We start from the raw sequence: 22,500 nt of genomic DNA, 5'->3' as shown, positions 1-22,500 counted from the left end.
GTGATGACGCTGTATAGAATAAAATTCACTGGTACTTAGTTACAGGAATGTTACTAATCCTCAGGGTCAGGTGGAGAAGCGTTGATCACCACTTCAGCTGTCTGTCTTTCTTACAGACCCTTCGAGCTGCAGGAAAGACCTACATGATCTTCTTCGTGCTGGTGATCTTTGTGGGTTCCTTTTACCTGGTGAATCTGATCCTGGCTGTAGTGGCCATGGCCTATGAGGAGCAGAACCAGGCCACCATGGAAGAGGCTGCGCAGAAAGAGGAAGAGTTTAAAGCCATGTTGGAGCAGCTCAAGAAACAGCAGGAGGAAGCTCAGGTGAGCACTGACTCAGGGGTGGAGCTTTTTTTGTGATGTCACTAAACTTCAGGCCCCGTGTACTTCAAACCAAACTTGTGATATGGAGATTATCAGATGATGTAGCATAAGTCTACAGACAGTGCACTGAAGTAGACAGGTGACAATGAAATAGATTCTGATGTTTTATAAAACAGGGATATCATGATTCAAATTCAGTCTCTGATTCTGAATAATATAGCTAAGTTACAGCTTTTATTTTTATGATATAAGGCTATTAGGGAAAGACGTTTTTATTCCTCTGTATAAACGCACACATGTTTAATGTCCACACCAAACATCAGACTATAGTAACCAGTCAGTAACCACTGACTACAGTAGAGAATGACCATCAGGTTAGAGCTGCCAGAAAGGCTACAATACTCATGTATGTCTGTATTAATGTTGTGAACACAAAAGCATCTCAGAATGGATAAGACATTGAACATTAAAGTGGATGAGCTAGAACAGCTGCACTGGGCATAGAATCACAGCCTAGTGTGGAGTGGTAGTGTGGGGAATGTGTGGGGTGTAGTGTTTGGTGTAGTGTGAGGAATGTGTGGGGTGTAGTGTGAGGAATGTGTGATTTGTAGTGTGGGGAATGTGTGGGGTGTAGTGTGGGGAATGTGTGAGGAATGTGTGGGGTGTAGTGTGGGTAATGTGTTGGGTGTAGTGTGGGGGGGTGTAGTGTTGGGTGTAGTGTGGGGGGTGTAGTGTTGGGTGTAGTGTTGGGTGTACTGTTGGGGGGTGTAGTGTTGGGTGTACCTGTGGGTGTCGTGGTTTGGGGGGGGTCGGTCTTGGGTGTAGTGTGGGGGTGTCGTGTTGGGTCTAGTGTGGGGGGGTGTCGTGTGGGGGTGTCGTGTTTGGGGTGTAGTGTTGGGGGGTGTCGGTCTTGGGGTGTCGTGTGGGGGGTGTCGTGTTGGTCTCGTGTGGGGGGTGTCGTGGGGGGTGTGTACGTGTTGGGTGTAGGGTGGGGTTGTAGTGTTGGGGTGTAGTGTGGGGGGTGTAGGGTGGGGTGTAGTGTGGGGGGGTGTAGGGTGGGGTTGTCAGTGTAGGGTGTCGGGTGGGGTGTAGTGTTGGGTGTAGGGTGGGGGGTAGTGTTGGGTGTAGGGTGGGGGGGAGTGATGGGTGTAGGGTTGGGTGTAGTGTTGGGTGTAGTGTGGGGGGTGTAGGGTGGGGTGTAGTGTGGGGGGTGTAGGGTGGGGTGTAGTGTAGGGTGGGGTGTAGTGTTGGGTGTAGGGTGGGGTGTAGTGTAGGGTGTAGGGTGGGGTGTAGTGTAGGGTGTAGGGTGGGGTGTAGTGTAGGGTGGGGTGTAGTGTAGGGTGGGGTGTAGTGTTGGGTGTAGGGTGGGGTGTAGTGTAGGGTGGGGTGTAGTGTTGGGTGTAGGGTGGGGTGTAGTGTAGGGTGGGGTGTAGTGTAGGGTGGGGTGTAGTGTAGGGTGTACCTGGGATGTGGTCATGAAAGTGCTGCAGAAACATCTACAGGAACTGTGTGGTACAGTTACATGTTAACATGGAGCAACGTTCTTAAACGAAGGTTTCCAACATCTTGTGGAATCTGTGCCATGAAGGTCTGAGGTTAGAACAGGAGTAAAGTGAGGAATGACCCAGAGCTCATGTAGTGTTCCTAATAAAGTGGCCTTCTCTAATCTGTTGTTAATGTTCTTCTTGTCCTGGATTTCAGGCCAACGCCATGGCCACGTCAGCAGGGACAGTATCTGAGGATGCCGTGGAGGATGACAGAGGTGGACATCTGTCACGCAGCTCCTCCGAGGTGTCCAAGCTGAGCTCTAAAAGTGCCAAGGAGCGACGGAACAGGAAGAAAAAGTGGAGGAAAGAGCAGGAGAAGGAGAAAGGAGACAGTGAGAAAGTGGTGAAATCCGAGTCAGACGACGGCAGCAAGAGGAGTCGCTTCCGTTTCCCTGACAACCGGCTGCACAGAAAGACCTCTATCATGAACCAGGTAAAAAGCAGGAGGAGGACTAGTGGGAATTGAACAAAACTAAGCAGACATTTCTCCCTCCATCCCCTGGTGCCTGATGATGTCTAAGATAAACTTGACAGATTGGAAACAGTGCTCCAGAGAATTCCCACCTTCTTCTGTTATATGTGTCGGAATAATTTACACCGGAAGCCAGAACAAATAACAGTTTTAGTCTCCATGTGTAGAAATGAGCTCACACATGTGGAGCATTGCTAAAGCCTTATTGGGCTGGTGTTGCTTTTTTCTCTCCTTGTTCATCTCTTTTATTTGTTGTGTTGTGGTGATCAGGCTGTAGATCTTTCTCTGGGGCTGTTAATAAATAATAATAGCTGCAGTGGATTGTTGATTGGAGTAAATTCAGGTTCCTCCCAGTGTGGCTCAGCCTCCTGTATTGTGTGCTTTAATGCATATTTTTGCTGAATCATCGTCCATTTGCCGAATGCCAAAGTGCATCAGGCTTCAAAATCCAGAGATCAGATGAAGTGTTTGTCTGTTCGTTTATCTGCACTAATGATAATGGTTTGTTTTCAGTTTGTCTACAGATGTGTGAAATATCATTAGTATTAGTGATCTGTTGTGTTAGTGCTAGTGTTAGTGATCTGTTGTGTTAGTGTTAGTGATCTGTAATGTTAGTACTAGTGTTAGTGATCTGTAGTGTTAGTGCTAGTGTTAGTGATCTGTAATGTTAGTGCTAGTGTTAGTGATCTGTAGTGTTAGTGATCTGTAGTGTTAGTGTTAGTGATCTGTAGTGTTAGTGCTAGTGTTAGTGATCTGTAGTGTTAGTGCTAGTGTTAGTGATCTGTAATGATAGTATTAGTGTTAGTGATTTGCGGTGTTAGTGTTAGTGATCTATAAAGTTAATGCTAGTGTTAGTGATCTGTTGTGTTAGTGATATTTAGTGTTAATGATCTGTAGTGTTAGTTATTTGTAGTGTTAGAGTTAGTTATAGTGATCTGTAGTGATAGTGATCTTTAGTGTTCGTGTTAGTGATCTGTAGTGTAAATGTCAGTGTTCTGTAGTGTTAGTGGTAGTAACAGTGTTAGTGATAGTGTTAGTGATGCCTAGTGTGTGTTAGTAATCTGTAATGTTAGTGATAGTGATAGTGTTAGTGATGTCTAATGTGTGTTAGTGATCTGTAATGTTAGTGATAGTGTTAGTGATGTCTAGTGTGTGTTAGTGATCTGTAATGTTAGTAATAGAGTTAGTGATAGTGATGTCTAGTGTGTGTTAGTGATCTGTAATGTTAGTGATAGAGTTAGTTATAGTGATGTCTAGTGTGTGTTAGTGATCTGTAATGTTAGTGATAGTGTTAGTGATAGTGATGTCTAGTGTGTGTTAGTGATCTGTAATGTTAGTGATAGAGTTAGTGATAGTGTTAGTGATAGTGATGTCTAGTGTGTGTTAGTGATCTTTAATGTTAGTGATAGTTTTAGTGATAGTGATGTCTAGTGTGTGTTAGTGATCTGTAATGTTAGTGATAGTTTTTAGTGATAGTGATGTCTAGTGTGTGTTAGTGATCTGTAATGTTAGTGATGGAGTTAGTGATGTCTAGTGTGTGTTAGTGATCTGTAATGTTAGTGATGGAGTTAGTGATGTCTAGTGTGTGTTAGTGATCTGTAATGTTAGTGATAGTGTTAGTGATAGTGATGTCTAGTGTGTGTTAGTGATCTGTAATGTTAGTGATGGAGTTAGTGATGTCTAGTGTGTGTTAGTGATCTGTAATGTTAGTGATAGTGTTAGTGATAGTGATGTCTAGTGTGTGTTAGTGATCTGTAATATTAGTGATAGTGTTAGTGATAGTGATGTCTAGTGTGTGTTAGTGATCTGTAATGTTAGTGATAGAGTTAGTGATAGTGATGTCTAGTGTGTGTTAGTGATCTGTAATGTTATTGATCTGTAGCATTTCTGTTCGGGATCTGTAGTGTAGTGTTAGTGATTTGTAATGTTAGTGATCTGTAGTGTTAGTGCTAGTGTTAGTGATCTGTAGTGTTTGTGTTAGTGTTAGTGATCTGTTGTGTTAGTGCTAGTGTTAGTGATCTGTTGTGTTAGTGTTAGTGATCTGTAATGTTAGTACTAGTGTTAGTGATCTGTAGTGTTAGTGTTAGTGATCTGTTGTGCTAGTGTTAGTGATCTGTTGTGTTAGTGCTAGTGTTAATGATCTGTTGTGTTAGTGTTAGTGATCTGTAATGTTAGTACTAGTGTTAGTGATCTGTAGTGTTAGTGCTAGTGTTAGTGATCTGTAATGTTAGTGCTAGTGTTAGTGATCTGTAGTGTTAGTGATCTGTAGTGTTAGTGTTAGTGATCTGTAGTGTTAGTGCTAGTGTTAGTGATCTGTAGTGTTAGTGCTAGTGTTAGTGATCTGTAATGATAGTATTAGTGTTAGTGATTTGCGGTGTTAGTGTTAGTGATCTATAAAGTTAATGCTAGTGTTAGTGATCTGTTGTGTTAGTGATATTTAGTGTTAATGATCTGTAGTGTTAGTTATTTGTAGTGTTAGAGTTAGTTATAGTGATCTGTAGTGATAGTGATCTTTAGTGTTCGTGTTAGTGATCTGTAGTGTAAATGTCAGTGTTCTGTAGTGTTAGTGGTAGTAACAGTGTTAGTGATAGTGTTAGTGATGCCTAGTGTGTGTTAGTAATCTGTAATGTTAGTGATAGTGATAGTGTTAGTGATGTCTAATGTGTGTTAGTGATCTGTAATGTTAGTGATAGTGTTAGTGATGTCTAGTGTGTGTTAGTGATCTGTAATGTTAGTAATAGAGTTAGTGATAGTGATGTCTAGTGTGTGTTAGTGATCTGTAATGTTAGTGATAGAGTTAGTTATAGTGATGTCTAGTGTGTGTTAGTGATCTGTAATGTTAGTGATAGTGTTAGTGATAGTGATGTCTAGTGTGTGTTAGTGATCTGTAATGTTAGTAATAGAGTTAGTGATAGTGTTAGTGATAGTGATGTCTAGTGTGTGTTAGTGATCTTTAATGTTAGTGATAGTTTTAGTGATAGTGATGTCTAGTGTGTGTTAGTGATCTGTAATGTTAGTGATAGTTTTAGTGATAGTGATGTCTAGTGTGTGTTAGTGATCTGTAATGTTAGTGATGGAGTTAGTGATGTCTAGTGTGTGTTAGTGATCTGTAATGTTAGTGATGGAGTTAGTGATGTCTAGTGTGTGTTAGTGATCTGGAATGTTAGTGATAGTGTTAGTGATAGTGATGTCTAGTGTGTGTTAGTGATCTGTAATGTTAGTGATAGTTTTAGTGATAGTGATGTCTAGTGTGTGTTAGTGATCTGTAATGTTAGTGATGGAGTTAGTGATGTCTAGTGTGTGTTAGTGATCTGTAATGTTAGTGATGGAGTTAGTGATGTCTAGTGTGTGTTAGTGATCTGTAATGTTAGTGATAGTGTTAGTGATAGTGATGTCTAGTGTGTGTTAGTGATCTGTAATGTTAGTGATGGAGTTAGTGATGTCTAGTGTGTGTTAGTGATCTGTAATGTTAGTGATAGTGTTAGTGATAGTGATGTCTAGTGTGTGTTAGTGATCTGTAATATTAGTGATAGTGTTAGTGATAGTGATGTCTAGTGTGTGTTAGTGATCTGTAATGTTAGTGATAGAGTTAGTGATAGTGATGTCTAGTGTGTGTTAGTGATCTGTAATGTTAGTGATAGAGTTAGTGATAGTGATGTCTAGTGTTTGTTAGTGATATGTAATGTTAGTGATAGTGTTAGTGATAGTGATGTCTAGTGTGTGTTAGTGATTTGTAATGTTAGTGATAGAGTTAGTGATAGTGATGTCTAGTGTGTGTTAGTGATCTGTAATGTTAGTGATAGTGTTAGTGATAGTGATGTCTAGTGTGTGTTAGTGATCTGTAGTGTTAGTGATAGTGTTAGTGATAGTGATGTCTAGTGTGTGTTAGTGATCTGTAATGTTAGTGATAGAGTTAGTGATAGTGATGTCTAGTGTGTGTTAGCAATCTGTAATGTTAGTGATAGTGTTAGTGATAGTGATGTCTATTGTGTGTTAGTGATCTGTAGAGTTAGCGATCTGTAGTGTTAGTGTTAATAATTTGTAGTGTTGGTGCTAGTGATCTGTAGTGTTAGTGTTTAGTTTGTTTAGTTTGGGTTTGTTTGTGTTATCTGCTCTCAGAACATCTCTGGATGCTGCATCATCACCTGTGCTGAAAGCTGTGAGTCTGGGCTTCAGTAGAAGGAGATGTGGTCAGAATAGGGGGACGCCAGGGTTCTTCCGGCCCTTACTGAATTATTCATCTCAATTCTGTAAATCATTTATCTGCAGCTGAAAGCTTTAATATGGCCTGCACTTCTGGCAGAATGTTGTGATAGTGATCTGTAGTGTTAGTGATCTTTAGTGTTAGTGATAGTGTTAGTGTTAATGATCCATAGTGTTAGTGATATGTAATGTTAGTGATAGTAACAGTGTTAGTGATGTCTAGTGTGTGTGAGTGATCTGTAATGTTATTGATCTGTAGCATTTCTGTTCGGGATCTGTAGTGTAGTGTTAGTGATTTGTAATGTTAGTGCTCTGTAGTGTTAGTGATAGTGTTATTGATTTGTAGTGTTAGTGATCCATAGTCTTAGTGATCTGTAATGTTAGTGATAGTAATAATGTTAGTGTTAGTGATCTCTAGTTTTTGTTAGTGACCTGTAGTAATAGTGATAGTGATCTCTAGTATGTGATCTGTAGTGTTACTGATCTGTCACATTTGTGTTAGTGATCTGTTGTGTAGTGTTAGTGATTGTAATGTTAGTGCTAGTGTTAATGCTTGGTAGTATTGTGACCTGTAGTGTTAATGTACTGATAGTGTTATTGATCTGTAGTGTTAGTTTGAGTGATAGTGTTACTGGTAGTGATCTTTAGTCTTCGTGGTCTGTAGTGATAGTGTTCTGTGGTGTTAGTGTTAGTGATCTGTAGTGTTAATGATCTGTAGTTTTAGTGATTTGTAGTGTTAGTCTTAGTGATCTGTAGGTTATTGATTTGTAGTGTTACTATTAGTGTTAGTGATCTGTAGTGTTTGTGTTAGTGTTCGGTAGTGTTAGTCTTAGTGATAGTGTTAGTGATGTCTAGTGTGAGTTAGTGATCTGTAATGTTATTGATCTGTAGTGTTAGTGATAGTAGTATGTAGTGTTGGTGCTCCTGTTAGTGATCTCCAGTGTTAGTTTTAGTTATAGTGTTACTGGTAGTGATCTGTAGTGATAATGATCTTTAGTGTTAGTGTTAGTGTTAGTGATCTGTAGTGTTAGTGATTTTTAGTGTTAGTGATTTGTGGTGTTAGTCTTAGTGAACTGTAGTGTTATTGATATTTAGTGTTTATGTTAGTGTTAATGATCTGTAGTGTTAGTATTAGTAATCTTTAATGTAAGTGTTAATGATCTGTAGTGTTAGTGATTTGTAGTGTTACTATTACTGTTAGTGATCTGTAGTGTTTGTGTTAGTGTTCCATAGTGTTAGTCTTAGTGATATTCTGTTAGTGATGTCTACTGTGAGTTACTGATCTGTAATGTTAGCGATCTGTAGTGTTAGTGATTTGTGATGTTAGTCTTAGTGATCTGTAATATTAGTGATATGTAGTTTTGTGCTAGTGGTAATGATCTGTAGTGTTAGTATTAGTAATCTTTAGAGTAAGTGTTACTGTTAGTTATCTGTAGTGTTAGTGATCTTTAGTTTAGTTTTAGTTATAGTATTACTGGTAGTGATCTTTAGTGTTCATGATCTGTAGTGATAGTGTTAGTGAATTGTAATGTTAGTGCTAGTGTTATTGAATTGTAATGTTAGTGCTAGTGTTAGTGAATTGTAATGTTAGTGCTAGTGTTAGTGAATTGTAATGTTAGTGATCTGTAGTGTTAGTGACAGTGTCAGTGATCTGTAGTGTTAGCGTTAGTGTTGGTGATCTGTAGTGTTGGTGATCTGTAGTGTTAGTATTAGTTTTAGTGATTAGTGGTGTTAGTGTTAGTGATCTGTGGCATTAGTATTAATGATTTGTAATGGTAGTGATTTGTAGTGTTATTGCTAGTGGTAATGTTCTGTAGTGTTAGTATTAGTTATCTTTAGTGTAAGTGTTAATGATCTGTAGTGAGAGTGATCTGTTGTGTTAGTGTTAGTAATATTTAGTGTTAGTGATAGTGTTTGTGTTACTATTAGTGATCTGTAGCGTAAATGTTAGTGTTCTGTCGTGTTAGTGTTAGTGATGTGTAGTGTGTGCTAGTGATCTGTAATGTTCGTAATATTGTTAGTGATAGTGTTAGTGATTTATGTGATTACAGTTTATTACAGATATTCCAGGTGATTCCAGATGATAACAGGATCACAGTCACTTGAAGGTGATTTCAGGTGATTATCTTCTTTAACAGGTTCCTACTTGAGGTCATTGTGATGAGGAAACACTCTGGTATAGCGCTCTGTATAAAATGTTTAAGTCATAAAAGCGTTTACGTCTCTAAAGGTGAAGCAGGGAATTTACTTCTGATGTAGCAGCAATGCTTCTCCTTAAAGGTAGAAGGTGGTTATGATAGTGTTCTCTGCCCTCTTGGATGTACACTATTAGAGTAGAAGGTTCTTCCACGAGGTTCCTTGAATAGTTAAGGACTGCTTTCTCCGGGGAAGATGTCTAGTTCAGAACCCTTCATGTTGGTAAGAGGATGGAACTGTGGTGTTCTGGTGGCTTCAGATTGAGGAGAAAATCCAGAGGCGGATGAGACATTTTACAATTTTTTTCACTTTAAGGAAATGAAGGTGACCAAGAGCGACTCGTGTGTTATTATTACATTTATAACATTTATTTACAGAGCTTATTGCCTTAAACCAAGTCGAATGGATCTTTCATGTGTTTTTTTTTAATTCTTTATCCTAATGACTTCAGTTTGTGTTAACAGATTTAAGTTAATAAACGCTTGTGCTAGCTGAGTGTGAAATCGACTGATGAACGGCAGATTACGCTGTGTGTACTGTACGAGTGGAGGAGTAGGATTTGAGGGTGGAGTCATTAGTGGAACATTAGAAAGGGTCGTGTGTGAATTTGACTGGGATGAAATTTAAACAGATTTATTGAGATAATTTGATCTGATCTATTTTGTACATATTCTCTGAACCTTAAGGTGAGTGACGTTTTACTGTGAGGTTTCAGGTGTGGCATGTTTCATTAAATTCGTTTGATATTTTAGTCATCTTTGATTCAAGACCATCGTAGTCATACGTGTGTAAACTCACAGTCTCCACCTGAGAATACTGTAGCACTGGATGAAGGTTGATCTGAGGTTGTAGCTGAAGTGCTTTCTCTCTGATCTGTGTAGCAATGCAGATCTTAACCACTTTACCAGATCAATGGCACTCGTCTCTGTGAGGGAAGTGGAACAGTCTGAGCTGAGAGGACTCCTGGGCTCGTGGCTCTGCAGTGGTCAAGCAGCCCATTAGGGAGAAGCCACTCAGACCAACCGCAGTGAAAGTGCCTGCGCTAGCAGCTAGCATTCTGCACTATCAGTGAATTTCTGCAAGCAGCTAAACACTCTGCAGCATCACTCATTTCATCCACAACACTATGTCTCATCAGCACTTCTTTTACTATGTTCTGTGCTATGATATGTTGTGTGTTTTAGCTAATATAGCTAACATGAGTTTTAGCATTTAGAAAATAGTTCTTTAGTGGATAAAGTGCTGAGCATGAAAAAAACAAACACAATGATATTAATACAGAGTTCCTGAGGTCTAACGAGTCCCATAGCGCTGACCTTCCTCCTGTTTTGCATGGCATGAATGTGAGAGTAAAAAGTTATTTAGCAGAAAGTTTTTAAAAAAAATCTACACTTCAGTTTTGTTAAAGCGGTGATCTGGCACTTGTGTACACTTAGATGTTTTCTCATTTCAGCTTTAAAAATTATTGCGTGTTTATAAAAAAATGTTTCTAGAGATTCTGAATGTAATCATTAAAATTAGAACAGAAAAACATGAGAGCGGAGAAGCATAAACTGATGATTTTCTCTGTGTGTGTGTGTGTGTGTGTGTGTGTGTGTGTGTGTGTGTGTCTAGTCTTTGTTAAGTATACCTGGCTCCCCCTTCATGTCCCGCCATAACAGCCGCAGCTCCATCTTCAGCTTTAAGGGTCGTCCGCGGGACGTCGGCTCAGAGAACGAGTTTGCGGATGACGAGCACAGCACGGTGGAAGAGAGCGAAGACCGCCGAGGTTCCCTCTTCATCCCATACCGCCGCAACAGCTACAGCGGTTACAGCCAGGGCTCATCACGCATCAACCCTCTTGCGCCACACACGGGCTGCAAGAGGAACAGCACGGTCGACTGCAATGGCGTGGTGTCTCTGATCGGGCCCGGGCCCGGACGCCTTCTGCCTGAGGTGAAAATAGATAAAGCAGCTTCTGACGACAGTGTAAGGATGTCCGCAGGGGGAGTTAAAATATTGGCATGACGCCAGCGCCGTTGTTTATCCCAGTGCATTTTGACCACTGCTATCTCAGTTTCTGCCCTTGTTTCTTCCCTTCTTACCCTGCGCTCACCCCAGCAGCGATGAGACGTGACAAAACAGCAAAAATAAGTCATGACAATGAACGAAAGCTGAGTGTAGGTCCATGTGATGCAGTGTGAGGTGGAGCGAGAAATTTGTATTTCTGTTTAGTTACATGGTGAGCTGTTCTGATCTACATGAATATACAGTGTCTGTGTTGCAACCCTGAACAAACACCAGTGATTGTGTGAAGTCTTCTGTAGTCAGCTGTGTGTGGGATGTGGATCTCAGTTGTAGTTCAGTGGTTAAGGTGTTAAATCACTTATCAGAAGGTTGAGAGTTTGAATCTCAGGACCACCAAGCTGTCCTGCTGGGCCCCTGAGTGAGGCCCTCGAACCTCAGTTGTATAAATCTAGACATTGGGCATCTGCCCAATGCTGTTAGCTTGGTTCTACTGAAGGCACATGGAAAGTGCAGTAGTCTAAAGCTAAAGCCAGTGAGTTAAATCATCGCTGTTGGTGTGAACGCAGGGTTCCGTTACCCCCAAACTCCACTCTGACCAGTTTTCCTAAAATCCTTTACAGCTTATGTTCTCCATTCCAAACAAACAAATTTCTCTCCTTTCCCAACATTTACTGTCTACATTTCAGATAACTGAGGTAAACTAACTCTGTCATGTATTTTATAGTGTTCCCTAAACCACCCCATCTAAATATATTCTAAAGTCCACCATTTTACTTCTCCTCCTGCACTTCCTCTACTCTCCTTCACTTCAGAACCAGTCTACTGTCTCTGTCCTCTTTTTTCTGGCCTGGACTCCGTCTCTCTCCTCTTCCAGATTAGACGTGATGCAGCAGAAAACCTCTCCTAAACTTTCCAGTAACATCATTTTCCTCAACATAGCTAGCATGGTAGACTGACTTCTTTATAATCTCTACCCAGGCTTTACCTTTTTAATCTTCTCTGACTGAAGCATGATCTCAGGCCCAGCTGCCACACAACACCACCAGCACCACCAGCACCACCAGCACCACAACTGATGACCATCTGTGACCTAGAAGCTCCGTCTAGTTTCAGTGTGAATACATGTAACAGTTTATGGGGTTTCTACCTTAGTGCATTTAAACGTACAAACTTTCAGTAAACACACAAGACAGTATTGTCATCTATCTATCTATCTATCTATCTATCTATCTATCTATCTATCTATCTATCTATCTATCTATCTATCTATCTATCTATCTATCTATCTATCTATCTATCTATCTCTAAGAATCTGTAAGAATATCAATTATTATATCGATAATGATTGATAATCTATTATAAAAAAAAAACTGGTTACAGATGGAGGTGTGTGTGTGCGTGTGTGTGTGTGTGTGTGTGTGTGTGTGTGTGTGTGTGTGTGTGTGTGTGTGTTGGGGTGTTTTGGAGGCTGGGCCTTAATGTGTTTGTATTAACCTCCTTTCCTACTGTATGCATGTTTATGCATGTTTACTCTGTGATTTCGGCAGCGGTGTAAAAACATTTATTGTGTATAATCAACGTGTACAATCTGGCAACCGGACACATGGTGATGACTGTAGCACCAATGCTGATGTTGAGGTAGAAATGAGCAGCAGATATGGAGGTGCTGAGGACCAGAAGCTTGTTTAAATACACAGGAAGATGATGTAGCTGAGCTGTGCTAAAACATTCCAGTTTAAGGTTCAGTTTCAGTGTTAATGTAAACAGTTCAAAATGAAGCCTGATGTTTAGGTGGAAGGACTGCAGTGTGTTTATGTACGTGTGTGTGTGTGTGTGTGTGTGTGTGTGTGTGTGTGTGTGTGTGTGTGTGTGTGTGTGTGTGTGTGTGTTTAACTCAGCACAGTCAACTCAAACTCAGGGTCTGCTGCTATGATACAGACGTTTTTTTCATTTTTCATTATTTATGTATTATTTTGTTGTTGTTCTGTTGTCCTGTGGAAGAGACAGTAGTTCTGTATGTTAAGGATTCTCAAAGTGATTCTTGGAGTCAGATGTGTGGGCTGAAGCTCGGTGACGGACAGACTTGTGTATTTTGTTGTGATGAAGAGGATGCAGATGAATCTCATGCTGTCCTACAGTTTAGTGTGTGTGTGTGTGTGTGTGTGTGTGTGTGTGTTTGCCTCATCCTCATTCCTCCCTTTTGTGTACAGACGACTGAGGTGGATATGAAGAGGAAACACTCGGGATCTCTCATGGTGTCTGTGGATCAGCTGAACACGTCGTTCGGGCGTAAAGAGAGAGCCAACAGCGTGATGACTGTTATCACTAACACCCTGGTGGAAGGTACTTCAGCTTTCACTGAGTTTGTTCTGTATTTGAATCATTTTTTTAAACCCTGTGATTCTTTGCTGTTCCTCACACAGAGCTGGAGGAGTCTCAGAGAAAGTGTCCTCCATGCTGGTACAAGTTTGCCAACACGTTTCTAATCTGGGAATGTTGTCCTCTCTGGCTGAAAATTAAGGAGATTGTCAATCTGATAGTCATGGACCCCTTTGTGGATTTGGCCATTACTATATGTATCGTGCTGAACACTGTGTTCATGGCCATGGAGCACTATCCCATGACCGAGGAGTTTGCGGGGGTTCTAAGTGTAGGAAATCTGGTGAGTCACATGTCAGAAAGGGAAGATAAACCATTGTCCCAGTCTGCAGGGTGCAGAGAATATAAATCAGTATAAACACTGAGATTGGGATTATAAATCATTATAAACACTGAGATTGGGATTATAAATCATTATAAACACTGAGAGTGGGATTATAAATCATTATAAACAATGAGAGTGGGTTTATAAATCATTATAAACACTGAGAGTGGGATTATAAATCATTATAAACACCGAGAGTGGGATTATAAATCATTATAAACACCGAGAGTGGGATTATAAATCATTGTAAACACTGAGATTGGGATTATAAATCATTATAAACACTGAGAGTGGGATTATAAATAAAAACACCAGAGAGTGGGATTATAAATCATTATAAACACTGAGAGTGGGATTATAAATCATTATAAACACTGAGAGTGGGATTATAAATCATTATAAACACTGAGTGGGATTATAAAACACTATAAACAATGAGATTGGGATTATAAATCATTATAAACACTGAGAGTGGGTTTATAAATCATTATAAACACTGAGAGTGGGATTATAAATAAAAACACCAGAGAGTGGGATTATAAATCATTATAAACACTGAGAGTGGGATTAGAAATCATTATAAACACTGAATGGGATTATAAATCATTATAAACACTGAGAGTGGGATTATAAATCATTAAAAACACCAGAGAGTGGGATTATAAATCATTATAAACACTGGGATTGGGATTATAAATCAATATAAACACTGAGAGTGGGATTATAAATCATTATAAACACTGAGAGTGGGATTATAAATCATTAAAAACACCAGAGAGTGGGATTATAAATCATTATAAACACTGAGACTGGGATTATAAATCAGTATAAACACTGAGAGTGGGATTATAAATCATTATAAACACTGAGAGTGGGATTATAACTCATTATAAACACATAGTGGGATAACATACCTGTAATCTGTGTGTTAATATAACCCTGTGATTTGCAGATTATTTTACTGTCAGTAATCGTTGATTGTATTAAGAAGTGTGTGTCTGATGCAGAAGGTTTTAATGTCTCTTTCATCCTGCTTTTCTTCCTCTAGGTTTTCACGGGTATTTTCACAGCTGAGATGTTTGCAAAGCTGATAGCGATGGACCCGTATTACTACTTCCAGGAAGGCTGGAACATATTTGATGGCTTTATTGTGAGCCTGAGTCTGGTGGAGTTGGGGCTTGCTGATGTTGAGGGGCTGTCAGTGCTGAGATCCTTCAGATTGGTCAGTGTGTCTTTGTAAATCCTGATCCATCGTGTACAGTTTGTAATGTTATTAGGGGTCCAAGCACCTAGTATGACATAAGTCCTCATACCAAATAGACTCAAGAGGGCGCTACAGCAGGGTTTCCTTTTACAACTCCTGCTAGCTTAGATGATAAGTTCTTGAAGAATCTTAAGCAAAACAAATAAGCTTTGGAAGTGTTTTTTTTCTACACCTGCTTCAAAGATAATATTTTAAAATAAAGATTAAGTGTAGAAAGAAAAATAATCAAAAGGATTTTGTTATTCAGAGTGAATTTCCTTTAACGCAGTATCGCAATTCATAACAACGATGCTTAACAGGAAGCAGGCTGCTGAACGACTCTGACACGTGTTAGTGCTGGATGGTATTAGCTTAAATCTGAGCTTTATTCCTCTTCTGTTCTTCTTTAGCTGAGGGTCTTCAAACTGGCTAAGTCATGGCCCACCCTGAACATGCTGATCAAGATCATCGGGAACTCAGTGGGTGCTCTGGGAAACCTGACCCTGGTGCTGGCCATCATCGTCTTCATCTTTGCTGTGGTGGGCATGCAGCTGTTTGGGAAGAGTTACAAGGACTGTGTGTGTAAAATCGCCTCAGATTGTGTAATGCCACGCTGGCACATGCACGACTTTTTCCACTCGTTCCTGATTGTGTTCCGCGTGCTGTGTGGAGAATGGATCGAGACCATGTGGGACTGTATGGAGGTGGCGGGACAGAGCATGTGCCTCATTGTCTTCATGATGGTCATGGTCATCGGAAACTTAGTGGTCAGTTTAAATCTTCTCTCAGAGCTTCTTTACACTTTCACACTGCATAAGATGCTGATAACAAAAACACACAAACCTGTGTTGTGTAGAAAGGTCAGGGTTCAGGAGTAGGTTTAAGGGGAGGGGCTAGACAAGACTTCTGTTATATGTTAATGAATGAATTTATTTGAATTTCTCATCTAATCATGATACTGAGAACATGATACATGATACTGCTGTAGAAGCTCCAGACAAAGCCACTGGTTATTTCATGTTGGTCGTCCCTTAATCTCTATTTTAAAGCTATTGATTGTGCTGCTATACGCCACAGTCCTGCTGACGTCTCATCCGCTCTTCTGTCCAGGTTCTGAATCTGTTCCTGGCTCTGCTGCTCAGCTCGTTCAGTGCTGATAATCTGGCTGCCACGGATGATGATGGGGAGATGAACAACCTACAGATCTCCGTGATCCGGATTAAAAAGGGCATCGCCTGGTTCAAGATCCACATGCGGCTGCTGGTGGCTCACGTTCTGAAGAAGTCGCCTTTGGAAGACGAGGACAAGCCTTTGGATGACATGTATGAGAAAAAACTGAACATCATTGGCAACCACACAGGAGTGGACATCAAATGCGGTGATCTCGACTTCGCCAAGAACGGTAACGGCACCACCAGCGGCATCGGCAGCAGTGTGGGCAAGTACATGATCGATGAGGACCGCATGTCCTTCATCCACAATCCAAACCTGACCGTGCGCGTCCCCATCGCCGTCGGGGAGTCGGACTTTGAGAACCTGAACACGGAGGACTTCAGCAGCGAATCGGATGTGGAGAACAGCAAAGATGTGAGTAAGAGCAAAAGGACATGGGATGATGATGATGATGATGATGATGATGATGATGAAAATGATATCTGAATCATTGATACGATCCTTAACCATCCCAAGTCCCAAATAGTTGTTTTATTAATCTAGCACCGGGCGTGTCTGAGCAGTGGAAATTACAATTAGTAAATGACTTGATTTATATCGTGTTCTTGTCTTAAGTTCCTTGCTGGTTGCCATGGCAGCGACAGGCTTGTGCGAGATCCACAGATATCCGCTCATATCTACACGTTAGTGATGGGATGTATACAAAACCACCCTTAAGACCAAAAATCCTGTATGAGATCCTGCCTGTGTGTTATATCACCTCCTGTGGTGTCAGAAAAAAAGCGTACTGAGATCTAACCATAAAATGACCAACAAACACTTTTACATGTAAAGACTTCAGCAGGACAGAATTAGTAATGACTCTGACCCATTAGTTCCTCAGGAGCTCTTAGTTACACTATTATAATCTGTTGTAGAAATGACATTATTTACATTTACACTTTACATCATTTCCTGAAATTTTATGATGAAAAGGAAACATCCCACATTCTTTACTGTCTCTCACCTCATCAATTTACATCTTGTGTCCAAACCACACACTTGTGCACTATTCTACATCATCATCCAGGTGTAAATAGTGAGTCATGTGTTCACACTGAAAGCTGAGCAAGAAGCAGATCACTTCAAGTGTGAATGCTGGATACTCACCGCTTTGCTTGTGTAGAGGAAGGGGGCAGGGCTACAGGGGCTGGTGTAGAGGAAAGGGGCAGGGCTACAGGGGCTGGTGTAGAGGAAGGGGGCAGGGCTACAGGGGCTGGTGTAGAGGAAGGGGGCAGGGCTACAGGGGCTGGTGTAGAGGAAAGGGGCAGGGCTACAGGGGCTGGTGTAGAGGAAGGGGGCAGGGCTACAGGGGCTGGTGTAGAGGAAGGAGGCAGGGCTACAGGGGCTGGTGTAGAGGAAGGGGGCAGGGCTACAGCTGCTGGTGTAGAGGAAGGGGGCAGGGCTACAGGGGCTGGTGTAGAGGAAGGGCTGGTGTAGAGGAAGGGGGCAGGGCTACAGCTGCTGGTGTAGAGGAAGGGGGCAGGGCTACAGGGGCTGGTGTAGAGGAAAGGGGCAGGGCTACAGGGGCTGGTGTAGAGGAAGGGGGCAGGGCTACAGGGGCTGGTGTAGAGGAAGGGGGCAGGGCTACAGCTTCTGGTGTAGAGGAAGGGGGCAGGGCTACAGGGGCTGGTGTAGAGGAAGGGCTGGTGTAGAGGAAGGGGGCAGGGCTACAGCTGCTGGTGTAGAGGAAGGGGGCAGGGCTACAGGGGCTGGTGTAGAGGAAGGGGGCAGGGCTACAGCTGCTGGTATAGAGGAAAGGGGGCAGGGCTACAGGGGCTGGTGTAGAGGAAGGGGGCAGGGCTACAGGGGCTGGTGTAGAGGAAGGGGGCAGGGCTACAGGGGCTGGTATAGAGGAAAGGGGGCAGGGCTACAGCTGCTGGTATAGAGGAAAGGGGGCAGGGCTACAGGTGCTGATGTAGAGGAAAGGGGCAGGGCTACAGGGGCTGGTGTAGAGGAAGAGGGAGGGCTACAGCTGCTGGTGTAGAGGAAAGGGGGCAGGGCTACAGGGGCTGGTGTAGAGGAAAGGGGCAGGGCTACAGGGGCTGGTGTAAAGGAAGGGGGCAGGGCTACAGCTGCTGGTGTAGAGGAAGGGGGCAGGGCTACAGGGGCTGGTGTAGAGGAAAGGGGCAGGGCTACAGGTGCTGGTGTAGAGGAAAGGGGCAGGGCTACAGGGGCTGGTGTAGAGGAAAGGGGCAGGGCTACAGCTGCTGGTGTAGAGGAAAGGGGCAGGGCTACAGCTGCTGGTGTAGAGGAAAGGGGCAGGGCTACAGGGGCTGGTGTAGAGGAAAGGGGCAGGGCTACAGCTGCTGGTGTAGAGGAAAGGGGCAGGGCTACAGCTGCTGGTGTAGAGGAAAGGGGCAGGGCTACAGGGGCTGGTGTAGAGGAAAGGGGCAGGGCTACAGCTGCTGGTGTAGAGGAAAGGGGCAGGGCTACAGGTGCTGGCGTAGTGGAAAGGGGCAGGGCTACAGGGGCTGGCGTAGTGGAAAGGGGCAGGGCTACAGGGGCTGGTGTAGAGAAAACATTTTCCAGATTTTTTACAAACATATTTTAAATGTGCTTTATTTTTGAACATTTTCTGCTCCGTCACCTCACAGGCTTTGAGCTCATTCACCACTGACTAGGAAACTGCATCTACATCCTTTTAGAAGGAAACTGTAGAGTTTCTTTGGAAAAGATTTGACCCTTCTAACACTCATACACTTAACCCTAGAGTAGAGAGTGCAGATTGTAAGGGTGTAGTGTGGTGTAGGTCATTTGGGATGCAGCTTAGTTCTGTTACTTCACATTGTATGAATGGTGGAGTTTCATTTATCACTCTTGTTGGAATAAATATTATGTAGCTGAATTATTTCTAGTCATTAGACATTTTACTCAGTTCCAATTTGATAGTGTCGTTATTCAACATGTTGCTTCTGTTAAAGTCATTTTAAACCTTTAAATTATGTTGAATTTCATTTTAAAGTCTGAATTATTAGATCAGTTTGTCTGGATTTGGCTGTAGGCGATGTTTATTATTTTATTAGTGGTGATGTGTTGAGTGTTGAGATGTTGAAGTCACCAGTGTAACTGTTCACCATCAGAGCCGTGTCTCTGCGCTCGCTTGCCTGAGGTCGTGTCACCATGTGCAGGAGTCTGGGAAGATTTCCGAGTGTAATTTCCCTCATATGAAGCACTTCAAGTCAAGAAGCTTTTATTGTCATTACAACCATATATAGCTGTTACAGTACACAGTGACATGAGACAACGTTTCTCCAGGATCAGGGTGCTACAGTACAGAAAACAAAGACAGAGCTATAAGGACTTAGTAATGCCCCTTTTCCACCAAAAAGAACCGGGTGCTGGTTCAGAGCTAGCGCTAGTGCTGGTTCAAAGTTGGTTCCACTGGCGAACCTTCTAAGAACCGGTTTCCCTTTCCACCGGCTAGAGAGCATCACAGCGCCGAGTGTGACGTCACTGTATACGTGTCACGTGTCCCAGCAACGTTAGCGCAGCAGCGACAAACACAAACACAACAACAACAACGATGGCGGATGTTGCTTTACTGTTAATGCTCATGGCTTTGTGAACCTACATTAACATCCAAACGCGGCGAATAAAACGTGTACGTGTGGCTCCGTGTAATCTGTATAAACGGAGGTTGTAATCGATAAAGTACTTAACGTTGTTTTATCATTAACACAGAAAAAAAGTTAGCCTTAGCATGTAGCTACCTACTATCATGTGTGCTGATAATGTATCATATCGCGGTAAAGTAAAAGTGTATTAAACATTAGTATACTTAAGGTACATTATCAAATGCTCTAACAGTAGCCCCGCCCACAGCCCCGCCCACAGCCCCAGACACAAGCGGTTCTTAAGTCTAGACCAGCAACGTTTTGGTGCTACTTAAGAACCACTTTTCCTGGTTCGGAGCCGGTGCTTTGGCGGTCGAAACGGAAAGAACTGGTTCTAAATTAGGCTCCGAACCTGCACATTTGAACTGCCTCGGTGGTAAAGGGGCGTCCAGGGGCGTTCTAGCCCTTTATTAGGGTGGCTTCAGCCCCCTGTCTGTGATCTCAGTTACCCTAAATCTATAAGTATAATTTTTTACTTTCATAAATAAAAAATAAAAATGACATTAAAATGCAGGTCATGTCGTCGATGGGAAAGAAAATTATTTATTATCCAAGAGCGACTGTGCACGCGCAGTCAGAGCTGGAGGCGTTTATCTATAACGTTAATCGGCGGAAAGCCACAAAGACGGCAACCAAAAGCAGTGAAATGTCACTATTCTTATTACCAGAGTTGTCATATAATATATAATATAGAACTCTTCTTGTTTTAAATTCTCACTGAGGGATAAAACCCCCTAAAGATGAAACCCTAGAACTGCCCCTGTAAGTGTCCTAGATATGTACAGTACAAGACAATCAAGACAGTGCAGGACAAGAGACAGTGCAGGAAAATAAAAGACAATAAACAGAAACGATGCCAGTGTAAATATGTATATTCAACAATATTGTGTGTGCAGAAATACTGGAATGAACACAGTGTTATAGCAGCAGTTACCTGAGATAATCGACTGAAATGTGAGACAGAATGTGCAAAGAGCAAAAAACAGTTTGATATGATGATATTGGAAGAGTGCGTGTCTGTACAGTCCGTACAGTTGGTGTGTGTGTGTGTGTGTGTGTGTGTGTGTGTGTGTGTGTGTGTGTGTTGTGCTCGGTACAGTTCAGTTCGGAGTCTGACTTTGAGCTCATACACAGTTTTTCTTCAGACTGCTTTGTGACTCTGTTCCTTTTCTCGAGGCCTTTGAACTGGAAAACTCCAACGCTACTGACTTGCTGAACTGGCGCCTCTTTTAGCTGAAAATATGATGAATGTGTGTTTATTCTGCTCTACATGGAGGTGAAAATGGATCACAGTAACGGATGTTATTATTTTAGTTGAAAGAACTTTGAGTAAAATTTCGTACAGGACACTTCCACATGGGAAAGCTTTAACTCTGTGACTGAAATATGTTATACCTGGCAACCATACATCATAGAAACCAGTTAATATTATAATCAGGACTCAGGTCAGTGACTGTAAATATTAAAGGTGCGGTCTCCGATTTTTGAGAAATGCTTCAGAAAATGAGTCGGGCCGAATAATAAACAAAAATCAAAACAAACATGTAGCCAATGAGCAGAAAGGGGCGTGTCTTGTCGATATGGGCGGAGAGAGTGTTCGGTGCGCGTGTGTGACGTTAGCAGAAAGCGGTTTTAACATCGACATGGAGGATAAAAACAAAGAAAGAAAGAGAAGAAAGACTTACGATAAGGACAAGAAGTAGGACGTGTTAATATAGGATCAGCTTTCCAGCGCTGGAGAGAACTGAAGGAGCAGGAAGTTGGCCACATATTCACAGGTTGGAGTTTCCCGAGTCAATAACTCCTGAGCTAAACGCTGTTACTACACAAATAACACCTCTTTTCTATCGTAGTAATGTAGAGAGGCAGCTACAACCGCGTTTTGTGTAGTAACAGCGTTTAGCTCAGGAGTTATCGACTCGGGAAACTCCCACCTGTGAATATGTGGCCGACTTTACTTAAGACGCCGAGGCGCTTTTTTCCTTCTCGATAGGTGAGTAACGTTGGTTTTGCTTTGTTACACAGGACTAATATATGCCTTTGTCCTTTACATCATTATGCTTGTGTGGCATTTTTGCTTGTTTGTTTATCTACAATCGTATTGTTCTTCCCTTCAGCTATGATAAAGACACGTTTCTTTCTGTTAGTCGCCCGGGTTACGTATGTATGTGTGGGCGGAGCTATCGATACAGGGGCGGGACCCGTTTGGGTTAGGGGCGTGTTTGTTTTGGTGATTTTATATGTCAACATTGGCTTTCAAACAACGGAGACCCCACCTTTAACTTGACCTGTTACTCGTCTGATGTTCAACGTAATGACGGATCTCCTGTCTGATCTCCATCAAAGTAGCAGCAGATAAAACAACTCAGTCATGTCTTTGTGTAAACTCGGATATAAACACAGCCAGAGTGTGAAGCCAGGTGTGAGAAATGAGAACAGATTTTACGGCTGTACACGAGGTGTGTGTTTGTGGAGACGGCTCCGTAGGGGTGGAGGTGTTCGTGAATTATGGTTAAAACGTTACTGCTGCATCCACATCAGCGCAGGAGAGACAGCTGGATGGAGAAGTCTTCCCTCTGACCACATGATATCTAAAGTTCTGCAGTATGTGTGAGTAGATTAAAGCCGGTGAATTAAAACAGGACAGAGGTGCGGAGTCAGGAGGAGTAGATTACGGTGCTATCACGCAGCAGATTCACGCTGCGTAGGCGGTGCAGGCGTAGTGTTGAGCTCGGCTACTGCTGTGATTTATTGCCTCCCTGCTTCTGCTGAGTGCTTCTCCACTCAGAGCTTCTTTCGCTCAGCCAGAGAACAGTCGCAGTCCAGGACATGATGTAATGTTTCACTTTATTGCTTTGATTTCTTTCGATACTTTTGGATGTGTGTGAGTCTGAGAGGCAAATATACCAAAAGCAACACTTTATTAACGTTACCTATGGAACAGGTGACTTATTACACTGTAGTGAATATGACAGT

General features: G+C 42.2%; 1 protein-coding gene across 10 annotated transcripts in view; it reads left to right on the top strand.

Annotated features, from left to right (window-relative positions):
• Window positions 1-22,500, top strand: part of scn8ab (sodium channel, voltage gated, type VIII, alpha subunit b) — a 94,817-nt gene that overhangs the window by 34,246 nt on the left and 38,071 nt on the right. For 5 of the 10 annotated variants that reach the window (XR_007140613.1, XM_027157279.2, XM_047813988.1 and 2 more), the window contains exons 10-17: window positions 117-323; window positions 2,025-2,303; window positions 10,356-10,709; window positions 12,959-13,091; window positions 13,172-13,410; window positions 14,501-14,674; window positions 15,106-15,462; window positions 15,806-16,282. Coding sequence is in view for 9 of the 10 variants with exons in the window: in XM_027157279.2 (XP_027013080.2) it covers window positions 117-323; window positions 2,025-2,303; window positions 10,356-10,709; window positions 12,959-13,091; window positions 13,172-13,410; window positions 14,501-14,674; window positions 15,106-15,462; window positions 15,806-16,282 (2,220 nt within the window). In the remaining variant the exon portion in view is untranslated. Of the gene's footprint in view, window positions 1-116; window positions 324-2,024; window positions 2,304-8,644; window positions 8,664-10,355; window positions 10,710-12,958; window positions 13,092-13,171; window positions 13,411-14,500; window positions 14,675-15,105; window positions 15,463-15,805; window positions 16,283-22,500 lie in introns of those variants that run through there. The other 5 variants (XM_047813994.1, XM_047813991.1, XM_047813993.1 and 2 more) reach the window with 2 other exon arrangements.

This window comes from Tachysurus fulvidraco, chromosome 5 (genome assembly GCF_022655615.1).
Source record: "Tachysurus fulvidraco isolate hzauxx_2018 chromosome 5, HZAU_PFXX_2.0, whole genome shotgun sequence".
Classification (NCBI taxonomy): Eukaryota; Metazoa; Chordata; class Actinopteri; order Siluriformes; family Bagridae; genus Tachysurus; species Tachysurus fulvidraco.
This window is presented reverse-complemented; position numbering and strand designations above follow the sequence as displayed.